Genomic DNA, 25,819 nt, shown 5'->3' with positions numbered 1-25,819 from the left:
TAGTGTAGCGACGTTTTCTATAAAGAGAAGGCGGGGGGGGGGGGGCTCCCCTGTCTCACACTTCTACTTTTCCTATCTAATTATGATCGCAGTATGTGTTTTTTTTTTTTATGGTGAACTAATAACATTGTAAGAGAGAGAGAGAGAGAGAGAGAGAGAGAGAGAGAGAGAGAGAGAGAGAGAGAGAAGGACCATATCTCCACACGTGGTTTCATTGTACTGTTTTTATTGCATGAATTGTAATAGCTGCAGAGATGGGTACAGTTGGGTTTGAGGCCTTCCTGCAGTGAATATAGAGATGGTAAAGTGGACATTCAGATGGCACTGCTAACATCATTCACCTTTCTCCCGGTCCGTCTAACACAAGACCAGCGCTTATATACTGCATTTATTTAAACCGCTTTTAAAAAACCGTAGAACGGAGGAGTCGGGGGGGCCAAAAAGAAGAATAAACTAACTAACACGCATTTCAACACCAAAATCTAAAAGTTTGTAAGTTAGTGCATGGATGTGCTTTTCCGTCTGAACATGTAAGATAAAACTTACTCAGGGGTGAGCATGTTGTCCTTAATCATGTATGATGTGAGGTGGTATTATTGCTGGCTCTTTGTTTCATATCACTGTGGGTGGATTTGGGGGTGACATTTGGGATAGAGACAATAAGAGGATTGTGGTGTGCTTTGGTGTACTACTCCCTCCAGCAAGTACTCAGCTTAACATGTTTTCTATGTGCAGCTGCTCGTTCACTTATGAGTCAAACACAAAAAAAGAGAAAAAAGAATAACAACGCAGAGATAAACCAAATCAAATGCAGTATAAAAGCCCAAACTGTGTGGACTCAGACCGGAGCGATGACTCCATCTAGAGGTTAAGTTGTTGTACTGCAATGACAGAGGGGGATTGACATATTGTGTTTGTTGCTAAGATAATTTATAAAATGAAATTTAAAAAAAAAAAAAATCGACTCCCTTTTAAATTAAGTAGACCAGCCACGTATTAAAACAAAATTCTCACCATTAACTAGTAAAATGGTCTCTCAAACGTTTCAAAGTAACTTGGTCACTCAACTGTCACTGAAAAGAAAAAAACAAAAAACAACCCAATAAAATAACAAAGGTGGCATTTTGCTGTACCTCAATATAACTCTACCCGCCCCCCCACCCTCCCAGCAACTTATCCTATTTCAATATAGGACTCAAAGATATGGGCTCTATGTTAATAATACACATATCCATACTATGTTCATATAATTAATAAAAAAATAAATACATTTAACAAATACAAATGATTTTATAGTAGGTAGATTACCAGAGAAACAGATTATCACCCACAGTTGTATTATTAACACTTTTTTTTTTAACTTTCAAGTGTAGGATTTTTCAATAAAATCATAATGACCCCTTTTGCTAATTTTAAACCAGTCATCTTAAAGCCTCTACGTCGGTGTGGCTGTGCTATTGAGCTGGGTGAGAGATCAGGCTCCATCCAGTCGTCTATAGGGCTGTACGTGAGCGTTGGCTCACTCAAGGCTAAATGTTAACACTGTTACACACTCACAGAGAGCAACCAGGAGTAAACGTTGATGCTGATGATTTATGTTGGCAATGGGACCCAAACCAGCTTTTGGCTTTTGCCAAAAAAGTTGCGGGCACAGGATGTGTACGTTAACATGTCTTCAATCGGTATATCTTGTAAAAAGGTCATATGAAACAATTTCCTTTTACTTGTGTCTAGTGTTTTTGTTTTGTTTGTTTTTAAGCTTTTTTTTGCTTTTTTTTGCATTTGCATTTTTTTTATACAAATCTTTGTATAACCTGTTTTAGACATAACAAAACAGATTAAACAAACAGAAAAAAAAATCAACCAACGGAAAGAAATCTCATGCATAAGTTATATCCCACTCTTACTGATTGCATTTGTCAGTTACCATCTTTAGAAAAATCAGTGTACATGTTGTTCATCATTTGTTTTTTGTACATTTTAAGCCGTTTGCCTTTTTTCATCTTTTTTTGCTGTTTTTGATAAAATTTTGGATCCTATTTTCATCTGTGAAAAGTACAGCCAGCCGTTCCACGTATTGCTCCAGAGTAGATTCCAGACACCCGACCTGTCTATTCCTGTACAGCAGGAGGCGCAAGAGGCATGTAGTGTAGGTGCTGGCTGTGGAAGGCTCCGTAGAAGAAGCATGTTGGGAAGCAAATGAGCAACTATCCTTTATGATTTCAGTTCAAGGTCTGAGAAATTAGACCTCATTTCCTAAAACAAATTTTTTTTGTTCTTTTTTTTCTCCTCTCCTGCTAGAAATTGTTGCTCGTCACCCCGAAAAGCTTGACAGAGAGACAGATACTGTAGAAGTTTTAATACTACTAACAACCTCCCAAGGCTGGAGTCTGGCAGCAGAAGTGGGACAGTCAGTCAGTTGCAGACAAGGAAGGGTTGAGGGGGTGTACGGGAGGAGGGGGCAGGCAAGGTCACCCCTATCTGCAAAGGTCTTCTTGTGTAGTGTCTCGCACATTTTTCCTCTTCTTGCTGTTGCCCTGGTGGTGTGGCTTGTTGCTCTGATGACTTTTGGTATTGGAGGAGCTCTGCTGTGCGTGGTGGCCGCTCTTGTGGTGGGAACGAGACATCCTGGCCTGGGGAGGAGCGTAAAGGCAAGATGAGTGTAAAGGCAAGATGAGTGTAAAGGCAAGATGAGTGTAAAGGCAAGATGAGTGCAGGATTATTGACTGGGTTCTTAATAAAAACACAGCCTATTGATAGTGGAGAAGTACGACAATAATGATCTGGTTTTAAAGCTCTGTATCAAGTATTCTTCCTAAGGAAACACCATAAAATATTTTACAGCTATCAGAAATGGCTTATTTCCAAAGCATACCTTTCCTCCCTTGTTGTTTCCAGGTGGAGTGCTGGTAGTGTGGCTCTGTGTCCGGTGATTAGTGACGACTGCAGACTTTTCTCTGTGGGTGCTGGGGCCCCGACCAGACTGCTGTTTAGCTGTCTTACACGGCGTGCCATCAGAGTCCTGCGGAAAACCAAGAATGTGATGTAACAACCTGCCCTCTTTTCACATCAGCTCACTGTGCTTAAATATACGCATACTGCTTTGAGATGGACATCACTGTTATATACACCTCCAATTTGTAGTCTAGTCTAACAAAAGCAGGGAATTTGGAGTTTGTTGTACAGCAACTTAATTAGGAGGTATGTAATTCATGTAGCAAGCAGTTTAGAGACTATAAGTAGTGTATTTATATCAATTTATCTATGTAGAATCTGAAAGATTTAGAAATGTATTTTAATAGCACATGTTTTTAAATCAATCTTAAACTAAATAGTACTTGAAAAGCTGCTAACTGCTACAGATATATGCAATAGTGTAGCATTTGAGGGATGTGTGTGTGGGTCTGTGTGGCTTCGGTACTGACCGCATCGCTGGAGCTGGAGGATGAGGTGGAGGGCGACAGCGGGGAGGAGGAGGGAGATGAGCGCAGTGACGGGGATGGAGAGGAGGAGTTGGAGGAGGTTTTGCTGTGAGGAGCAGACGGTAGTACCACAACGTCATCACCTGGAACGTTGTTGTTGCATTCATCGAGTTGCTGGGACTCAAAGAGTGTGACGTCATTTCCTATAGGAATGCAGACACAGAGGCGAAGTTAGTTGAAACAGGACTTCAAGAGATGTTTAATAAATTCAAAAGAAGCTTAAAACCGTTTGAACGTACTGTTGAGTGTCAGTTCGTTCTGAGACTGGCTCCCCCAGTTTTTTCTGATCCATTCCCTGTACTCGTCCACTTCCTGAGTCACCCGGATTATTCGGCCCAGTATGCTGCCATGCGATATAGAGAGACGTATACAAGTGCTTATACAGCAGCGTGAAGCACAACATGTTACTGGTATTTTCAGCGGGACACACAAAGCTAACCCTGACTGAATATTACAACAGACTGACTGGCTATAAAGAAAGAAACACTTTTTCTGTGATTGACAGCGTCTTTAATTAGCTCCTTACCTTTCCATCTCATTATTGGGGTAGTACTTGGCAATGGGTGACACAGCGTGGCTGAGCACCACATAGGCGTAGTCGAATGCCTGCTTCACCTGCATGGCACCGTATGAACTCCGGCCGACATCATTGTCTATTGGACACAAGACAGATGATCGGTTTGTGTAAATATACTTGACACGCCTTTGTTTTAACTGTGAGCAGCAGCAGGAACAGAATGCTGTGACTAAGAGAGAGAAACATACCTGGCTGTAGTGGGTCCTCAATGTAGAGCATGGAAGGCCTGTAACCGTCCATCATGTTCTTCTGAACTTCATCTTTGGCAACGTAGCAGCCTCCATCTTTTATCCTGATGCCTGTTTTCAGGTAGTTGAAGTGGCGACCGTAGAGCTCAAAGAATTCAATCAGCAGTACGCCGATGTTCATGTTGGGATTGCAGACGTCGTCCCTGTAGTGTAGCTGAAGAACACAGTACAGGTTGATGTCTGAATTACTGCAAATGGCTCAGACTGTTGACCAAATTCGGACATAATTATTAAACTGTCATTCTACATATACATGGCAGCCTAACAGTCTTGTTTCACTGAGAATAGTTTATGACTATATATTTATATGTGGATTTTTTTTTCCACAGAGTTGTCGGTATGAATCACAGAGTACATCTTACCTGCAGGAAGCTGACAGCCATGAGGAAGAGACTGTAGGAGCCGATTCCTCCGGTGAAAACTTCATTAAGGTCCCTCTGCAGTAGGAACTGCTTCAGTACCAGCACCAGGTAAGGCAGCACAGGGTATTTCTGTGGGACAAAGGACAGATACAGCAAGGACATGATGAATGCATTTTGAGGTCTACAGCACCCTCTAGAGGGAAATAGTGGAGCCTAAAAGATCCAGGGTCTTTATTGGTCTGATAACTAATGTATAAAAAGGAACAGCCAACTTGATACATTCAAAACTTATTACAAATATAAATTAACATCTTCTTGCGTTTGACAGTGGATTATGAATAATTAAGGTTCCTCTTTTTGTGGAAGTGCAATAACAGCAGTTTAGTATTTTCCTGGCTTTTAAATTTGCTCTTCCTGTCTCTGTGGGGTTGTTAGGTACTGTGGCGCTGCATACTGTACCTCTTTGAAATCCTTGATGAGCAGAGCAGCTTTAACGCCACTTTTCACATTGAAGCTGATGTCCACTTTGACCTCAGTGAAGGAATCAGTCAGTTTGATGATGGGAACCTGGGAACACAAGATACACACTTTCAGACAGGAGATCACTTACACACACACAATTACACAAAAATCCACTTTTAGCATTTGCCTTGATGTACATACCTGTGCACATGCAGTGTAGTCAGAGTTATAAGGCTGTCACAACAGCTAGTACTAATGTGATTTAGAGCATGTATAACTAACTAGCTGACAGCTAACATTAAAGAGCTAACATGTGTCAGCATCATACTGACTCAATGACTCAATAAAAGATTGATGATTATTAATGAAAGATTGATGATTATTAATCATAAAAGCTAACACATTCTGGTATTTGTACTTGTGGATTTATGTAGTGCACAGCTGATAGACAGTCAAACGTATACAAACATTACAGTTAAGCAATCATAATAATAATAACAACAACAACAATAATAATAATAATAATATGCTAAACATAACAATATTACGGAGCCTGCAAAGGGACATGGTGAAAATAAAATAAAACTTTGGTTTCCCGTGAGCACGAGAAACATTTCTGGTGAGCACGAGATACTTTCTGGTGAGCACAATATACTTTCTCGTGAGCACGAGAAAGTATCTTGTGCTCACCAGAAAGTATTGCATGCGTGCATGATGTCTGAAAGAGGAGACATTATGCATATGGGTTCCCAATCCAACCATTTTTTTGTGTATTATTTTATCATTATTAAGGGCAAAAGAACTCAATTTATGTCCATTGACATTATAATGATTAGGCTATAGGCTTAATATTAGTTTATATTAGTGCATCCAGCGTGCAGCGTGGCTGCACGGCTGCTACCACAATTATGAAATACTAAGATTGATGATTATTAATCATAAAAGCTAACACATTCTGGTATTTGTACTTGTGGATTTATGTAGTGCACAGCTGATAGACAGTCAAACGTATACAAACATTACAGTTAAGCAATCATAATAATAATAACAACAACAACAATAATAATAATAATATGCTAAACATAACAATATTACGGAGCCTGCAAAGGGACATGGTGAAAATAAAATAAAACTTTGGTTTCCCGTGAGCACGAGAAACATTTCTGGTGAGCACGAGATACTTTCTGGTGAGCACAAGATACTTTCTCGTGAGCACGAGAAAGTATCTTGTGCTCACCAGAAAGTATTGCATGCGTGCATGATGTCTGAAAGAGGAGACATTATGCATATGGGTTCCCAATCCAACCATTTTTTTGTGTATTATTTTATCATTATTAAGGGCAAAAGAACTCAATTTATGTCCATTGACATTATAATGAATAGGCTATAGGCTTAATATTAGTTTATATTAGTGCATCCAGCGTGCAGCGTGGCTGCACGGCTGCTACCACAATTATGAAATACTAAGTTTATTGTCTTTGACTGTGACCCTAATAAAAGTAATATTTTACAAATCTACATTATATAAACTAACGAAATTCGTTAAAGTAAGTCATTCAGTTAAACTAAGTCTATTCCTACGAGCGTGAATGATCACTCGAAGTGATCGAACTTTCTTACTTTTACTGGAGTAAAGAGTTGAATCAGTAAGTCTGCTTTTACTAGAGTCTTTTTTACACAAGTATCTGTAGTACTGCATACAGTACTACACAGGCATGACTCAGAAGAACAAGCTTGCACTTTTTAATCATAGTGCGTTGTGTTAATTGATCGGCTGTGTTGTGTTTTACCGGCGCACAGCACGCGAACACACACCTGTGCATGTTTTATGAGAGCAAACTGTCTGCCTATGATTTAGTGAATATATTTCATTAATGTTCTGTGTTTTTTAATTTTGAAATAACAATATTTTTCCCGGTTCCCGTCATTAAATTGCCCAGGAATTGGGAAATGGTTTTGATTGGATTTCCCGGGAATTCCCTTCCTGGGATTAAACCCTAATGCGCACACAGTTACGTACACAACGCACGTGTCGGAGGAGGCAACCGTGTTTGAGTAGCTACACTTAGGTTTGAGTGTGGGCCAGCAGGGGACAGGGGAGGGGGGACATTCGTGCTTCAGCACGGTAGGGAACAACTGACCCTAGTGTGAGTGCGCCCTGAAAGACAATTAAAACAAATTATGAAGTCTTGTAGTCTGTTTCGGCGCAAGGGATACACCACCTTGAATCGCGTAGTTCATTTTATTCATGAACAGTTACAAACATCTGGCCAGCTCTGTGGATATAGGTGGATGTACACAAAATGCAAGGAGAATTAGGACATTAGGCTATACATGTATTGCTTACTTTATGTGACTAAAGTTAACATTTATCTTCACCTTATCATCTTTTAGTTCGTTGATGACACTTTCAGGTATATTTAGCGTTTGAAGGGAAAGAGAATAAATCCACTTCTGCTGCCATTCTTTGAGCAGCCTGGAGGCTTAAGCACAGGAGGCACAACTATCCTTAATTAAGCTACCTTCGGTTTCTCGTGAGCACGAGAAAAGTATCTTGTGCTCACAAGAAAAGTATCTCGTGCTCACCAGAAAGTATCTCGTGCTCACGAGAAATGTCTCTCGTGCTCACGGGAAACCAAAGTTTTATTTTATTTTCACCATTTCCCTTTACGGGCTCCGTACAATATTGCTTCCTGATTAGGTGAGAAGAATTACTGGGTAGAAGAGAACTGCCCTCCGTCTAGAAATGATTGTCCAAACTTATTTCATTTGGTGTAGCTGTGAATGAAAACTGTAAATAGGTCTAAAATATTGTGTATTTGGTTCCTATTAAACGTATTAAATCCACTGTCTGGAAGAACACAACACATGCAAGTAGGGCTGGGCGATATGGACAAAATCAAATATCACAATATTTTAGACCAAATACCTCGATATCGATATTACAACAATATTGTAGAGATGACTGTCGATGCTTTCACAAAATATTTACACTACGAAATCTTTGATTTATAATCATCAGTAATGTGGATATAATGAAAAAGTGGGTAAAAAGTAAATAACAGAACAGCTAGAACAGTCTGGTAAGTTCAGAAAATTACATATTTTACTGTAATGCAGCATTTAAAACCAGGAAAAGACAACTCTGATGACATATTGCGATATTACGATATCCAAAATCTAAGACGATATCTTGTCTCATATCACGATAACGATATAATTTCAATATATTGCCCAGCCCTACTTGCGAGTCAGTTCAGTCTTACCGTTGCCTTGTCCAGAACTTTAATGGAGTTCTCATCTGCAACATTTCTCTTCCGGAGAGCCTCTTCCAGCGTCCAGAGTGGGAGAGTCTCCCACTTCCCAAAAACCACCAAGTCAATGTCACTGGAGGAAAGAGAGAAACAGCAGGTAAACACATAGGCTCATTCTTCCTCACACTGCAAAGTGTTTACTTATAAGCTTTGTAATAATGAGTCAACGGACAAACAGTACAACATACAGACGTGCAAAATACAAGAGGCTGGTTTTTAATGGACAAAACTAGGCAATAATATCCCTTAACTTGAATTCTAAAAAGCATTTTCTTCCTGAGCTCCTTATATGAAGTACATCAGCCATTTTTAAATATCCTCCACATGGTCTAGCAGTGCAGAGAGGTGGCTTTATGCCCCTCTTGTGGATATTTAACTAACTTCAGCCAGAACTTAAGAAAGCCAGCCAATGAGTGAAGTAGGTCAGTGTGTGTGTTCACTAAATACAAGCATTACTTAAAAAAAAAAAAAAAGACACACAAGTACATGTGCGCACAGAGTATATCATCTGTATTTTGTAACTTAACTAAGAGCTTTTTACAACACAGAAACACAGAAACAGACATTCAGAAAATCAAAAGCACACACCACCCACGGACACGAATGCATCCCCACAAACAGCTTAGTTCCATTAGAGTCGTGGACACAGTGTCCACTAATCCAAGTGACATGTATTTGTGTCTGTGTTTAGGAGTTGATTGTTTAGTGTTGTTGTTGTTGTGTTCAAGTGGTCAGCAATTTCAGGCCTCCAAATTAAGTTTTAAAAAGGATACAGGATCAGCGGCGCTAAAAGATCAAGAGAGCAACCATGAGTTTTAATCTCTGGGCTCGTTCAGGAAACCAAGTGGCTCACCTTGTTGGCAGATAAAGACCAGTGCTGAAGCTCCCAAACACTTGGACCTGGAGAGACAAGACATATAGTTACACACATATAGAGACACACATTTGATTTTCCCATGACAAGCTTTACCACTACAAAAAAAAACCTGTTTTCCAAGCTGCACAAATATTATTATTCCACAGCTTAACACGTTGTTGACTTAATGACAAGTTCAAACAAACCTAACAGGTGTGGTACAAGAGCTACCTATCAGGAGGGAGAGAAAGTGTAACTTGAGTAGTTTTAAATCACTTTTACAGAGGAATTAAAGACCACAGCTTAAAAAAGCACATGTTCTTTGTGTTCGTGTTGCACTGATGGGGAAACTAACTTCTAAAGAAATGAGGATTGGCAACTTGTTTACATACAAAACTCTCCTTTTAACTGCTGATCTCCTAACCTGCACGCTATGGAAGTGATTGAAATAACTCCAACCTTCCACCTTTTAAACCTCCCAGTGAGCAGCACACAAATTGGTGTCTGAACAGAAATAGACTTAAGCCTTGACCTCCCCCCCCCCCCCCTAAATCCTGCATCAAGCGGTAGTATAAACTCTAGTGTACAGCGCAGTCACATGTCCGGGGCTAAACTGATTGCAGAGCCGTGTTTGTGAATGAATGAATAGTAAGTCCTGAACGCTTCTGTTTAGGGTGAGGTAACTATGGGTGGTCTCAAAACATTTTCTGTCCCGAGATGAACTACAGCAGGGAAGCTTTCCATAATACGTCCTGGTATGGGTAATTGAAACAAGCTTCCAAAGATAACTGGCAAGTTCTTGATTCAGTGAAAGACTATGGAAACAGTCCAAGGTGTCTGGTGGATGTCTGGGCATCTAAGCTCATCAATTAAACTAGCATCACACTGAGTGGATGACCAAGTTGTCCTTGCTCACTCCGCCGGCCGCAGTGGAAATGGAATAAAGCTCGGGACGGTGCTGTGCTCCTTAATTTAGGAGCTGCTAAGCTCAGAGCAGACAGATTTTCAAGCACAATGCTCTATCAGCAGGATCAACGTCAGTGGGTACAAGAATGCCTGAGGTGTTGCTGATAACATGACCACAACAGAGTACTGTGCAGTGGAGAGATGATAGACAAAACAAGAGGAAGCTTTATGAAAGGTTGGCACTTACAGTCATTTGCTTGATATCACATACAGCCTGGTGTTTATAAGTGTGACTACTGAAGGTTGTAAATTACAGAGATTGTTGTGTCCAGAGTAGTCTGATCACAGTGCTGAACTAGACCAAAAAAACACTGTGTTCAGTGTATAATTCAGCTAATTTTACTATTCCACAAATTCACTAGCTTCTGCCAGAAAATAAAGAAAATAGCCTCTAGTGTTGCATGGCGTCCCTGAAAAGAGGCTTTTAGATTACAGCCGAGATTTTCTAGCAAACAGCTGGGGGCAATTCTCACCCTGGTTATCAGTGGAAAGCTGAAAAATCATGTGTGTCACACCCTGCGATGTGGAAAACAACCTGTGTGTACCTCAGCACTTGGCCATAGGTCGTTGATGACGCCTTTGATTCTGTCCACCACCTCCAGTCTCATCTTCTCCTCCTCCGGCCGCGGGGAGATGTACTCATAGAAATCGCTGATCTCTTCATGTAACCTGCATGGCACACAGGACACAGCAGTGTAAGAGGGGTCAAATAAACACACATTAATACACAAAGGGAAACATATAAATTCACAGTAACTAACAGAATAGACGATGAATGCTTTCATATAAACCATCTATAAATAAAATAACCTGGATTCTGTTTTTTGTGGTGATCCAGCGAATTAAACACTACATATAATTTCCAGATAGATAATAAATAGCTCAAAGGATGCCAAATAAGACATGGCTTTATGTCATATTAAGCATCCATTTGTGACATGGTTTGAGTACAGCTAATTTGCTTGGTTTAATTGGTAACTTAACTTTCCTCAAACCAAAGCAGATACTATCTTACTTACACTCTAGCAAGTTGATAGTGATAAGAACTATAAGCCACAGAACAGGTCAAACAGTGCAGCTCAGTGTAACTGATAGTTTTCAGTTTACAGATCAGTCAAGTACGTTTGTTTTCACAACTCAACGCTACAGATTTAGCCGCATTTCATTTCATACAACTCAAATAGAAATCAAGTTTGTATCACTTTTCTCTGTCTCCTTTGATAGGCATTGAAATAAGAATGAATCACATGTGCTATGTAATGGGGCTAGACCAGCCAAACAGCTCTACAGCTGATGAGTTATTGTACAAGTTACTTCAAAGATATGAATTTATATAACATCAGATTGTGAGGAAGGGTGCTGCCAAAACAATGTTAACCTGCCCTTGGTAAATACGTTTTTTAAAAAGAGCAGGAGTGGCTGAGTTCTCTGAATAGTTCCTTTATCAGGTGCAGGTAGATTCATGTCCATCACTAATATAATTGGTCCCAGTAGTAGGAGTCGTCTACTGGAGTTCAACAAGTATATTTCTCCTGCTTTAAAATCAAGAGAAAAAAATACTCCTCCACACATGGACTGACCTTTACTGATAGGAAGTTAATAATTACTGAAAACCAAGGAAAGAGTGAAAAAATAACTAAAGGTTTGTCTTTAAAGAAAAGCTTTTACCTCCCCCTACGCGCAGCTGTGTGTTCAACCATTTCTTTTTTGGTAAGAGCAGAGTAAAAACAAAACAGGAACCCCTGCTGTGACACAGAGTAATGTTAGTATGGAAGATACACTCTGTAAAGTCAAGTTGAGCGAGAGCACCGCATTCGTCCTTGAAACAGGTCGCTCTGCCCACATGCAATGACCTTTTCACTGACCAGTTTGTCTACATAGCCTACACGTAGACGGAGGGACAAGTCCTCTGTGGGCGGACAAAAAAGAACACAAACACACGTGCATGTGCACAAACAACCATATAAAGCCAGAATTAGGCTAATAACAGGCTTGTTCCCATTGGCAAACCACAGGAGTAGAGAGGAGGAAAAAGATATTTCTGAGTTCATAAATAATACAAACAAAAAACACAGTAAGCTGGACAAAAGAAACAGGTCCAGCTATCAACGCTGAGTGACTGATTTTTGGATTACGCCCCAAAGAGCACTCTGTGTGTGTATGTGTGGGGGGGGACATGAATAATGTCCCCAAAAGTGACCTAGGCCAACGTGTGTGTGTGTGTGTGTCTACTGTCTGGGTTTTATTTAACAAGCACTCTGACAGTAGTCAAAATTGAATGGGTTACACCTTTATGATTTGTTGGGTGTGAGAGTAGCAGAAGCAGCAGAGGAAAGCTGCTGGTCTGGAAACCATCTATGGAACACACACCATCTCCTCCCTACACAAATGCTTTCATGGTGACCTTGAGAGAAAGAAAAAATACTAAACCTGCAGTTGCTGCAGCCAGTGGTGTCACTGTAAGGCGCTGATCAGACAGACAGCGACACTGCATCAAAAAAAAAAAAACACACTAGATACTACATTAGTGTCTGCATATTGCTTGAGTGGGAAGATGTAAAATAAAAGGCTTGCCAGACACTCTACAGCATTGTATATTCTAGAAAAGTCTCAACACTAATAGTCAAATTTGCAAAGAAAATTCTACCTGAAACTTTTGCTTAAAGTCATTAATTGGCACTGATGGATGGATGTTTGAATGCACTGCAGCAAAACAAAGCCAGGATTTACATTTTGAGGTGTGGGCGTGCTGCACTCCGCTCCATGGATGTGGTCTTATGGAAATGAATAAAGAGGCCGCATCTTAAATGCATAGCTGTTGTTCCTCTGAATGCAGACTAATGCCAGGACAGACTACAGTTGGACAATAAGCCTGCATCCCGCACACAAGGTGAAACTTCACAAAGGATCTCTGTAGTCTCAAACATGCACACACAATGCACCACCTCATGTAATCTCACATGTTCACATGGTGAAGCAGAGGTAAATGAAATAGAGTGACATGGTGCTACAGCTTGCTTAATGCTCTGCAGTGAGAAAAAACAAACAAAAAAACAGGAGGATAAAGTAATCTGGATGGTTGGTGAGACATGATCAACACAGGTTGTTTGCTCTTCAGGTGAGATTTAACTGTCAGCTTTAATATGTGTCAACAGTAGTGGGCTAGCTAACGTTAGCCTCAAGGGGTTGAATGTTTAACGTATTGTAAATCCCGTAATGATCCAGATTTTAAGTCGTAAAGATCTAATATGTTTGGAATTTACTCGATGAGTTTGTGAGCAGTTCTGGGGGTTTAAGATTGGATCTGTAAACACCTCACATTACTGGATAATCTGGGCCGAACATCGGTACCCACACTAGATTTTCTTCTCTAATGTCCGGGGAGATTAATCGGAGACAAATGGGCTCAAAATCTCCTGTAGTTTGAGTCCAGCTTAACTGGCTGCTCAGTCCGAATGTACTGAATGTAAATACAGGGTGTGACTCAAAATGCAGATGAACTTAGTACTGAAAACAGGAGGGAGCACTCACTGGAAAGAGCCAGCTGCTACCAAGTCAAACAACAACACAAGTTTCCTGCGCTGCTTATTGTATCACGTGAATACACTGTGCTGAGCACGATTCCTTACAAACACACACACGGTGGGACATCTTCACACAGACCACGATTTTAAAAAAGTGACGTGAATGCCATTATTTCATTTGAATGACTTCCTTTGGTCATACAAAGAGAGAAAGTCAGTAGAAAATGAGTATCTATTTGATACGGCTGCTTTAAAAAACACATAAAATTCACTTTTATCCGTTAAATGAATCAGTTTATTAGAAGTAGTGAGAAGTTTGTAGCATTACAGGACTATTCATCATATGTATTTTGATTTTTAAACTCTGATTAACATATAACATTGAGTAACAGGTTGTTACTAAGACTAATTCAACAGAACACCATAAATAGCACAATAAAAAATTTGATATGTTTGTTTGTTTCTTTTTGCCAGGGAGATATAGGCAAATAGTTTCTGTTTCCATTTGATACCGCCTCTCCAACATCTGACAAGCACTCCACATTTTAATGACTAATCTCCTTTCCTAGAGCAAACTCCAGCCTAACACACACACACACACACACACACACACACACACACACACACACACACACACACACACACACACACACACACACACACACACACACACACACACACACACACACACACACACACACACACACACACACACACACACACACACACACACACACACACACACACACACACACGCTTTCATTTAAGGCTAAAAGAAACTCAGCAGCTACTCTCTGCTGCTACATTTGTTTTGATTTCATGGTGGATGGAAAAATCTCCCTGTAGCTTCATTTGTATCATATACATACCACAACCATAGCAGATAATTCATGTGCTGTGGTTGAATTATATGTGTGGGTGGATGGGTGTGGGGGGCATACATGATTCTGGCTTTAAGGTTCGATGTTTTTTTCCCACAACTTCCACAAACATAGAGCTTTAAAAAAAAAAAAAAAAAAAAAAGAAGAGGGTTACATTTCAAATTTCTCAGTTTGTTTCTTTTACAGCGCAGCATGGTAAACTAAAAACCCATTTTCTGAATCCCTACATCCCTGAGATATAAACATTTCACTCCACAATAGCAGTAGTAGGTTTCATTTCAGAGCAAACAGGACACTTGTGCTCTCGTCGTCACGTGATAGGAGAAAACACATCTCATGCCCCACCTCCCTGGATCACATTGCATGTCTGTCTTGCTCCTGCCTACAGAGCACATGGACTCTTGGCACAGTTTATCAAATAATCCCGCTAGCCTATATCAAAGTAATGGCATGTAATCTTGTGGAACAGGTTTCCATAGAGCTGAAGCTCCCGAAGGAGAGGGGGAAAAAAATATATTTCTGACATGATTGTTTTAGTGTCATTGTGATGTTGCCAGGGTCCTGAGGCACTCTTACTGCTTGTACTGTTAGTGCTGTAGGAGTTAAAGCCTGTCCTGTTCATATATGACTGAAATGTGAATGGAGGATAGCAGGGAAAGAGAATGAGGTAGTAAAGGATGTTCAATGATCTGAGGATTTTTTTTAAATGGTGTTTCTCTGTCTAAGTCTAAGGATGTTTACACATGCCTTCATTTACGATGTTTATAAACATAATTAGATTAATAATCGAGATGTTTTAACACTTGTGCCAAAGTTACATGAACATGTCGCACACTATCACACAGTGGTGTGCTTTCATTGTAAACTCTGACACAATCAGCTCAAAGTTTGCTACAACACAAACGTACAGTTAAGTTTACTGAAATATTATAAAAACCAGGTTTGATTAAAAACTTTCTCCTTACCAACTTCATTGTTGATTGCTTAAGCTTCTAAAACCAACCTTGTTTTGATCTGATACCAGTGTGGAAGTAGAACTAATCACTTTGTTTTTTAAATTTTGTTGTACGCTTCAATGTTGGAAAAAAAAAAGAATTGATAAATCTGTGACAAGGAGCTATCGTACTGACTCGCAATATTCTTGCACAGCCTCCACATGAAAGCACCTCAACATCCTGACGAAGGAGCATAATTCAACCATCAGGCTGCTGGCAGAAGGAGGAATGGGAAGGAAAAGTTAAAAAAAACACACACACACACAAAAAAACAGAAAGCAAAAGATGAGGTGAGACTGTGAAGTTAAAAGAAGGACAAAATGAGCCAGAGTGAGTGAGAAAGATAAAGTGAGAGGTAACGAGCATTAAGGTGAAATAGAAAAGTGGAGAGAGAGAGAGCGAGAGAGAGGGGGGGCAGACTGGGATGGGTGTGGTGCTGAAATGCCTTCATGTGAACGAGAGCCATCTGTTAAGTTGGGTAGGATGGAGGAAAAAGAGGTTATTGTGTCTTCACACTGGGCCCTACGACTGGCTGTAGCACAGCTCTACACTTCACTACATCATACTGTAACTGCATGTATCAAGACAAGTGTAACATAACTGGTAAACCTGGGCAGGCTGTACGTTTTTATTCATGTTGTGTCACTACATAGTATTACCTACAACTGTTATGCTCAAACTGCACAGATCAGCTGGTCATGATCGCTTCTGTCCAGTGACAATTCCAAAAAGTTTATTCAAACCTTAATATTTAATTATTGCCTTCCCTTCTAAATGAAAGGATTGTGAGCAGTGTTGTGGCCATTGTGTCCTAGAAAGAGTCCGAACATCACGGGCCCATTTTCACAAAGGCTTGAAATTTTGGGCCATGCCAACGTTTGCAACAAAAGACGCTGTTGTATGTGTGTTATGTGACACTGCTGTGACTGTATGACTTTAGAGTCTATAACTAACCATGAACAGCTTCAGGTTGACACAGTGCTGCCAGGAGGCAAACACGCTGCATCGCACGCTACCTTTTTTAAAATTAGGACAACCACAAACAGAGGCCGGGGTGTCGGTGTCTCACAGGTGGCAGATTCGTTAATGTTTCATCAATGAACTGATCTGCGGTGCTAAGTGTTGGCCGCTGGGACAGAAAGGCTCGGGTTACACAGGAGGCCAAACGCTGCAGACTGCCTGTCATAAGCCTGGTCACGCCTGAGTGATGCAGGAGGGACTGAGGTCACAACGGGAACAGTTGGACTATAAATATGTAGTGTCAGGACTGGACTTGGAGTATCACATCAGCAGGGTTTACAGTATCTGATAAGGCATCAATCATACTTCCGAATGCTTCTTGTTTACAGTCCAGCTTTAACTTTTGTTTCGGCTTGCTACACTACAACTAAGTTTGCATAGCTGTGGCTTAACTCCTTCCAAAGAGGAGTAGCTTGTAGTTTCACTGGTTTCAGCTCCAAAGTATTTTCCCCAAACACAGGCAAAAGCACTGGCATGTGAAGCATGTTTCAAGCCTCAAGTATGACTATGTTGTTTTTGCCCTAAGTAATCAAGAGAACAGCCAATTCAGCACAAACTGTCCACATTGGCCAGTTTATTAATTGTTGTTTTTCTACATCTCTTCCAAATAAAAAGGCCACTATAAAAGGGTAAAATAACTTGTTGACATATAAATGACTGCACTTGATGATATGGCTTTTCACGTGGCTTTTAAAATGTTTTAGGCTAATTTAGTATTTAAACTTTATCCTCTTTGTTGTGGCAGCATTTCAAAATGAAAGCTTTAATATGTTGGCACTAAAGACACTAAATGTTATATTTTGTGGCTAAACTAACCCAGCATCACTAAAAAAATAAAAAATATTATCATCATAGACGAAATGCAAAAGGAAATGTACTCTGTACACAGGCTCAGAAGGTCACAGTCTAAACAGGCTATGAAAAAAAAAAAAATCAGAACGCCATGTGTCGCATGCTGACTGCATCAGTCTGGAGCATGGGAAGGGGTTTGGACAGGAAGAGGAAAAAAAGAAAAACACATTCCTCACTACACATGGGAAGGCTGAGTTATGGAGAGCTGCCCACACGTGCTGTTCAGAGGGGGCCTGTTTCACCTACAGTCCCAAGAACCAGCATGCAGGCTTCGCTTTCTCTCTCTTTCTCTCTCCGCAGGCTTACACGCTTTGGCTGAGAGCCAGCTAGTGAGCAGAGAAAGAGAGAGGAGGAAGCGTGACAGACGTCAAAGCCAGCAGAGACTGGATGAACTACAGTTCTAATAATGGATCTTCAGTCACAGAGGTGCTATCTGTGTGCTAGCTGGGAGTCATAAATCTCCAAAAGACAGTGGCAATGAATGGCAATAAACGAATGAGCCCGGACTACTCATCAGTGAGCCACTAAACACACTCTTCATTAGCTTGCCAGTGATGTCCTGCTTCACTACTCAGAACTAGCTGCCAACACCGGGCTTCACTAAAATAAATCAAGTGCAGGTTGCTCTGTTATCATAACCATTTTGGGCCACAGAAGCAAACTGCCTCACATGAGTAAGACATTCGCCACATTTAAATGAAGAGGATGTCTGAAGAAAAGAACATTAGCATTTACAGGAACGCTAACAAAATAAGCACTGACACATTCTTTCACACAACTAATACTCAAAGTAAGGCTGGCAAACATGGCCCAAAAAAACTTTTTCTTCAAGGTAGGGGGCAATTCACATTTTTCCTCCTTCAAAATGCAGGAAGACTAAAACATGAGTGAAATGTCATATTTGTAGAACTCGTCCAACGCCGCTGAACAAGAACAAAGGCCTGCACCACCACGAAGACTGTCATTTTTAAGCATATTACAAATACAGGTTATGCCCAACAGCTATGGACTGTCAGTACCAGTCACGTCAAGTAGAGCGCGGACATCACATTTCATCTTTTTCAGAAAAGTCCATCCACTAATTCACCTGCTCATCTTGCTTGATGTCTGTGGACTGCTAAAGCTAGCTAGCTTTAGGGGACATTAGCAGCCTCCTGTGTCTTCAGCTTTCATAACCAGGCGATGCTTCATCTACAAACACAACCTGAGGGCACATACACACACAGTGTCTTTTTCAGTTCGTCTCTCTCAAAAGATGCAACTTTTAAATTCACATAATAGTAAAAAAATGTTGTGAAACTTTATTTTATCCTGCTTAACGGGCCAGACAGGTTCCGGTTGATAACGAATATCATTGTTATGTGAACTTCAGCAAAAGAATGACCTACCTGGTGCTCTAGACAGATAAAATATTAAGTAACCCACGTCTGATAACAATGTGCTTTTTTCACACCATAACCGACATGATAACCAGTTAGAGACTGAAAATGTGAAGGTGACCACTAACAACAAGAAACTATTATTAACAAATGATTGTGCCTGGTCAACCTGGCCTTCCTAGGATGGCTAGGCCAGCTGATGTAGTTTGCCTTGTGATCCTATAGAGTGCATTTGAATGCGCCACCGAAGCATCTGAGAAACAGTGTGTGGAAGTATTGCAGGGGGCTACATCGTAGAGAAGGCTGTTTGCTAACTTTGTAAAAGCAGATGTCCTACTGTACAACTAAACTGAGGACTCACCAGGCCTTGAGGCTGAATTCACACCAAAATCAGAAGTGCATTTAGGCCACATCGGTGGTTACAAGAACCAGTTGAACCAGAATCAATTTTGGAGAAACGCAACCTGATGTCACGCTGCGGTGGCCAATCACGGCTGGAGATCAGACTGACCAGAGCTGTACAACCCTGCCATGATGGAGGACAGACGTTACTAGGACGAGGGGAGGACATTTTTTCCTCACTTTGATGACGTTAAAAGTAAAGTAAAGTTTTCTGTCGGCTTCCTGTCTCAGTTTAAAAAAGACGAGAAAGAGAGAGCTTATGGCGCCAGCGAGAGAGAGAGAGCAGTGATAGCGAGAATGCCGGTGAATAAGGGGAAATAAAAGGATATTTTGTGAGTGTTTCACAGCAGTTACAAGAAACACACCCACATCACCACCCTGCGCCGCAATGCCTGATTTGGTGTGAATTCAACCTTTGACTACTTTGCAAACCACCCACAGACTTCACCTGTTAGCATGGCTTGCTATTTCAATATTTAACTGGGTTTGTGTCACTTTATACCTGGAAATGAGAAATCAACTGAACTAAGAACAAAGTGTTCTCGAATCAAAACTCAACACTCACGCTGATTTTACACAAACAAATGTGTTAATTTTACAGCTGTCATCTAGACTGACACTGGGAAGTTACACAGAAAAAGCGGCAGACTCCTCTAGTACATTAATCTGCTGCAGTACATTAATTGATTTATAATGCTTTTATCTGTTAAAAATTGATAGTAACTTTGGAACATTGCACCTTGCCTACACATTAAAGACCCGCTACACAACACCAGGACTCAGTCCAGGAGGACAGAAATGGGCCACAACTCCCCAAGGCTACACTAACTTCCTGTGCCCATATAAAGAATCTAAATAACTGTCCTACAGGACTAGAAAATGAGGTGGAAACACTCCCTTAAAACTCCCAATCTGATTGGACAGACACTGAAGGAGCTCGGGTTTCTCTCTCAGAAATGGTTGGCTTTGTTCTGTGGAAGTGAGGCCGTGTGGAGCATGTAAACACTGTTCCTTTTCCATCGTGAGGCGGGTTGCTTGCTTTGGAACCGCTAGCTTCCAGAAAGACAGGAGGAGCGTAAAACACAAATAAGCACATGCCTCTGTCTCTCTAGCCAACCCCAATGGCCAAATATAGTGTATAGTGTACAGACTGTCCCGTGGAAAAATGCATCTGAACTTACACCCGCCTTCATCCTCTTTGGTACTTGCAAATCAAATGCAATAACAATTCATGGAGTTATGTTTGCGCACAATCCGAGTCACTCACCCTCACTGGGTTGGCAAATACAATTTTATGCCCTGCGTCCAAATTTATGACGGCACAAAAAAGGAAGAGCAAGCATAGACAGCAAGAAATGTTCAGCTTAAATTCTAATGCTGTACAAGAATCTACAACACTTAAATATTCATAAAAGATTTACTTAATATTGCCCTACTTCGATTTACTCTTAAAGTGAAATACTGACAACTCACTTTTGTACTGTTGCTACCAGCAGCAGCAGACACAACTGATTGATTTGTTACTTTTTTTTGTTCTTTTTATTCTCATTCAACTGTAACATGTAGATCCACTCTCTGGTTTTGATAAAGCAACCCATCACACTCCCAAATCCCTCAAGCTACTCAAGCTTAAATGCTCAGAAATCAAACTGTAATGTCAGCAGTGAGATGGAAAGAAAATTGGGGATTTGGAAGCAGGGATGTGTGCTAAAAAGGTGTATGTGTATCATTAAGCAAAAGCCAATCGGGTATGAGAAGAGGGAGATGTGGCAACGAGAGGCTTTGCAGATTTGACACAACGGGCGTGCTGCTGACCATCATATTATTCAGTGATACCACCCATAGCAAGGCTGACTATAGTGACTGGCTAAAGCTATCAGCCATTTGCCTGATCGCAGAAGTTGTATATGTGCTATAACCAACTGTGGAACTGGATGTTTATCAGACTCCTACACATCCAGACCGTCTCGCACCAGCAACGAGACATGTCTTAAACGACTGCAGACTTAAACATGGAATTAACATAACAAAAGCAGCTTTCACAGCCACATTGATTGGACTTAAGATGTGAATTTTGAAACACTCAGCCATGGAGCCCGCTGGCATTGTGAAAATGTGAGTATGGCCAGACAGAGAGCCCTCAGTGGTGGTGAGTGTGATTGTGGCTCTGAGGTTCAGGTTCTGGTATTAGCAGAGCTAATCACTAAGGAATGTCCTTATACAAACACAGAGCTTCCATATTACTATAAATGAGGATCAACCAAACACTGAGCTCCACACTCTGGTGTTCTGCTTGTCTACACATGTCCAACAGAAAGGGGTGGTGCTGGTGGGGGACAAATCTCTGCACCTAAAAGGTCTTTACAACAGAGCCTCACCCACCAAAATTTTTCTCTCAAGTTATCATATGTTAAAAGAGCCTTGAGGGGGAAAGGCGGTCCCCTGATTACAAGTTACCAAATGTCTTGAGCATTTATTATAACTTGTGACTTGATACTGTTGCTTAATATTAGAGGACTAACTAATAAGAAAAACGGCACAGGCTTAGATAAATGTACAAACTCCATCTTTCTCTCTCTCTCAAATCTCACACTCAGTGAATGAAGCAGGGCTCTGGTTTGTGAGCGAGTCACTGAATCACTCACTGAATGAAGTGGAAGCGTGGTTCATGAACTGGCAGAAGCTGAAGCACATGAAGCATGAACTGCAGGATCACTGACGTTGGCATTAACTACACACCCTGCCTTTCAACTGATTTCATGATAAAAATCTCGCCGCTCTGTTGGATTTGATTTGAGCATCTCTACCTGTTGACATCACGCAGGGCTCAGCACACAGAAAAGAGTTAGCATTGAAATTATACTTCACCCAAAAACTACAGTAATAAACATTCAGCCCCTGTAGGTTTGAAGCGTGCCTGTAATCAAGTTTCCTCAAAAACAACAGCTGTGATTAAATGAAATTCAATCAGTTTCAATGTTTTTAAAAATACTCAAAGGTGTGTTCACTGTTTAAAACAGTATAAAACTCCCTCATGCATCTATATGTGCTCAGTTACGTTCCAAACATAACAAAAAACATCTAAAAGGAAGCCATGCATTCAGCCATAATTTGAGAATACGATGCGTGTTTTCATTATTTGTTACCATTTTGATACTTTTACAATGTAAAACTTGTCACCACAGCTGCTGTTCTTCATGAAGGAGAAAACAAGGGATCTTGGTTTCATTAGAGGCATATTCTGATTCGCCAGCTTGGTTGAGACTTCTTTGGTACCCAAACACATTGCCTGCAATTATTCAACAATATTGTGTGAGTGTTAAAGAAACACAACTTCTTGTTTGTGGATGATTTCAGTCATTGTGAGTGTACTGATTGTTTTTTTACTGCAGAGTTCAACAAGTTTGCCCGACACTCCTAACTTGATTTCCTTCGATATTCTGGCAGCCTGATACCTGTGAGTTTGAGGAGGCCCATGAAGTATCCCAATAAAGTGTTAACTCTTGTTTAGGATGACAACAGAGAATGTCACAATTTGATTCTTGATTCAAAATCAATCCCCAATTGAATGAACAGAAAAGGGAGTAGTTTTTAGTCTCTTACTCGAGTACACTGTGTACTAAACCTTCACTGGTGACCTTATTCCACTGAAATACAATATGAAACATAACTGGCAGATAAAAATGGCCTGCAGCCTTTTGATTTTAAAACATTAACAGCATGATTTAATTGCAAAGTATTTCAAAGTCGTCTGTCTGTGTGAGAGTAATGAAAATAAAATGCAACATACTGACCAACATCACTGATTAAAAGTCTTTTATAAAAACAGAAGTGGGTGTGTTCACTCTGGAGGAGGAGTGCTTCGCTATGTTATTAACATTTATGTCTCCAGCAGAGAAGACCAGCCTCTCTGCTACATTGTTGCAGAGGAAACACAGTGTCTGAATGATGGTGTTCAATGTACTCACAATATACAATGGCTTACCAGTGCATCCTGGAACAGGATCATTCATGTTTGTTTCACAAAGGAAATTATTTAGTCATTAAACCAAAAAAGTTGCCCAAACACTGCCTTTCTCTAAGACGAACTACAAGCTAACTCTAGCGTGTGCATGCTGTAGACTGTCCAGGCACTATCCTCACTGGTGAATTCCACATTTTCCATTCAATATTAAGTTATTAACTAACTTCTACAAAATATATTTGACATTTGTGTATAGATTCTGAATTGTAGAAGATAATAATCATGATTCTTACGTGAATCCGTTTTTTCAGCCAGCCATAGGTGGCAGCCTGTTACCACCTTTGTCCTATTCTAGACTCTATTTACACTATCTGTTGATGGATGAGCAGCATACTCGAATATGCACTTTCCCTAGCAGTATAAAAACTATGTAGGTGTGCTGTGTTGACAGGTTTGAAACAGCAGAGCTTCCTATAAGTGCAAATCTTCAGCACTGCTCTGCATTCATACAGTGACACCAAGAAAACACGATCTTTACAAACTGAGAGCTGTATGTTAATTACTTCTTACTACATTTGGATATTTAAAAAACGGTAGAAAGAAAAGGTACATGGTTAACTCTCCAAGCTGTTTGAATATACATACATACATTCCTCATCATCAAGCATTTTGCAACTTGCATTTTTTGAAAAGTTACTTAGAATTCAAAAGTGCAGGAAGAACCTGCATTTGATACATAGTTAGTTTCATATTGATAACCCACGTGGTGTTCTTCTAAAAGTGAACAAAATAGTCATTCAGCTTGTTTCCCACACCCTTTAAAGTGGTGAGTCACAATAGTCGTTTAATTAGATTTAATGTCTGTCTAAATTAAAATGCTCTGCAGCTAAAAACTTGTATACAACTCCATAGTATTTGGAAACGTGTTAACTATGTCCGTGTGTGAGGCTCACTGTGCTAGAACATGGCAGTGTCACATGTAACTTTACAGAGTTATCCAACTGTCCACTCAACGGGTTAGGAGAGAATTGGAAAGTGGGTGGGTGAGACTGACAACTCAGTCATCCCCCCGCATGACATCTCAGTGTGCAGGCGTTAAAAGAATCAACCAACTCATTTCACACATGGGATGCCCTGAAACAGACTTACGCCTGCTTGATCCACAGTGCACCAGCCCCAGTAAAAATCTGATACACGAGGGCTCACTTCCTCTGTGAGAGCGCCTCCGCTACCAGCAGCGGGGTTTCAAAAAAATGAGCCAGTCAATCTTGAATAAACTCTCTCTTACCCAACAATTCCTTCAGAGTAGTTCCTTGCTTTCCATGGCGTGCCCGTGTAATCATTGTAGCCTCCTGTGTTGGAGCCGCTGTCACTGTTCAAGAGGCTGGAGTTGAATCCAAAAGTGCTAGCTTTGTTGTCTCTTTTCCTTTTGTTGGGGTGTCCGTCCGTCAGCCCCCTCCAATGCACAGCGACCCCGCCGCCCTGCTGCTGCACCCCTCCTCCGCCGCCGACACCGCCCCTGCCAGCGGCTCGGTTGTTGTGGTTGCTATTGGTTTCTAGTGGTATAAAGTCCCGCTGTTCTTTTATTTCTGCGTCCCCCATTGAGGTCGACATCCCCTGAGTCCTGGCTTCCCCGCTGCCGGTGTTTGAGTCAAGTCCTCCGTTTCTGCTGGTAAGGACGGCTCCCGGCGCCCCGTTCACGGTCGCTTTCAGGCTCGACACGGTCTGAGGTCCGGAGGTGTAGCTGTTATTTAGATGCAAGTAACCGAGTCCTTGTGTCGTCTCCCAAATCTGCATCCACAGGTTGTTAGCTGGTCCGCGTTGTTCTGGTTGAAACCAGGCAATTCTTGGATCCATCAAACGACAGTAGGCACACCGCCCCCCACCCCACCACCGAGCAACGCTCAGCTCGTGTGCAGCTAGCCAGGTCGCTAGCTAACGTTAGCTAGCCTGCTATAGCCTCGTTATAGCTGCCCGTTACTTCTACAATCCAGTATAAAAAACACGCTCCGTAAGTAGTGACGATACTCAGTAGTCAGACACATTCATACACATGAGACAAGACAAGAGTGCGAGTCAAGTGTTAAAAATGATATCTGAGGCCAAAGTTGCGGGTGAAGGCTGTGGAAGCGTGTTGCGGCTGTCTGTCGAAGAGCCTCTCTGACCCTTTTTCCTCCGGACCTACGTCCCTCAATGGCGGAGTGAGCGGTGCTACTGCGCATGTGCGGGGCGAGTGAAGAAAAAAAAAAGAAAAAAAGGAGGAGGGGGGCGGGGAAACAGTTGTTACGCAACAGACAACTGTTTTATGTTACATAATATCTGATTTATTATTTGCTCATCAAAGTGAAATAGACGAGGTGTAAGTGTACAAGAATATTTACCCTCATACCCATTCTTAAACCACACATATGTATCCACTGTACTCGTCTTCTAGCTTAAAAGTTAATGTTACGCTGTATTTAACGTCATTCTTACGTTTACTCACCTTTTTAAAAATTAATTTGAAAGAAAACTATCCATAATGTAAACAATAAT

At 41.0% G+C, this 25,819-nt stretch overlaps 1 protein-coding gene across 1 annotated transcript; it reads right to left on the bottom strand.

Annotated features, from left to right (window-relative positions):
• Positions 1 to 213: 213 nt before the first annotated feature.
• Positions 214 to 25,449, bottom strand: tent4b (terminal nucleotidyltransferase 4B). Its single transcript, XM_062420118.1, has 12 exons — positions 24,573 to 25,449; positions 10,813 to 10,936; positions 9,299 to 9,345; positions 8,398 to 8,518; positions 5,129 to 5,236; positions 4,670 to 4,798; positions 4,248 to 4,461; positions 4,009 to 4,135; positions 3,722 to 3,825; positions 3,426 to 3,625; positions 2,876 to 3,022; positions 214 to 2,633 (listed from the first exon to the last, which is right to left on the bottom strand). Exons 1-12 carry the CDS (start codon positions 25,139 to 25,141, stop codon positions 2,478 to 2,480), a joined length of 2,046 nt encoding a protein of 681 aa, XP_062276102.1. The 5' UTR covers positions 25,142 to 25,449; the 3' UTR covers positions 214 to 2,477.
• Positions 25,450 to 25,819: the final 370 nt, after the last annotated feature.

This window comes from Scomber scombrus, chromosome 1 (assembly GCF_963691925.1).
Source record: "Scomber scombrus chromosome 1, fScoSco1.1, whole genome shotgun sequence".
Taxonomy (NCBI): Eukaryota; Metazoa; Chordata; class Actinopteri; order Scombriformes; family Scombridae; genus Scomber; species Scomber scombrus.
This window is presented reverse-complemented; position numbering and strand designations above follow the sequence as displayed.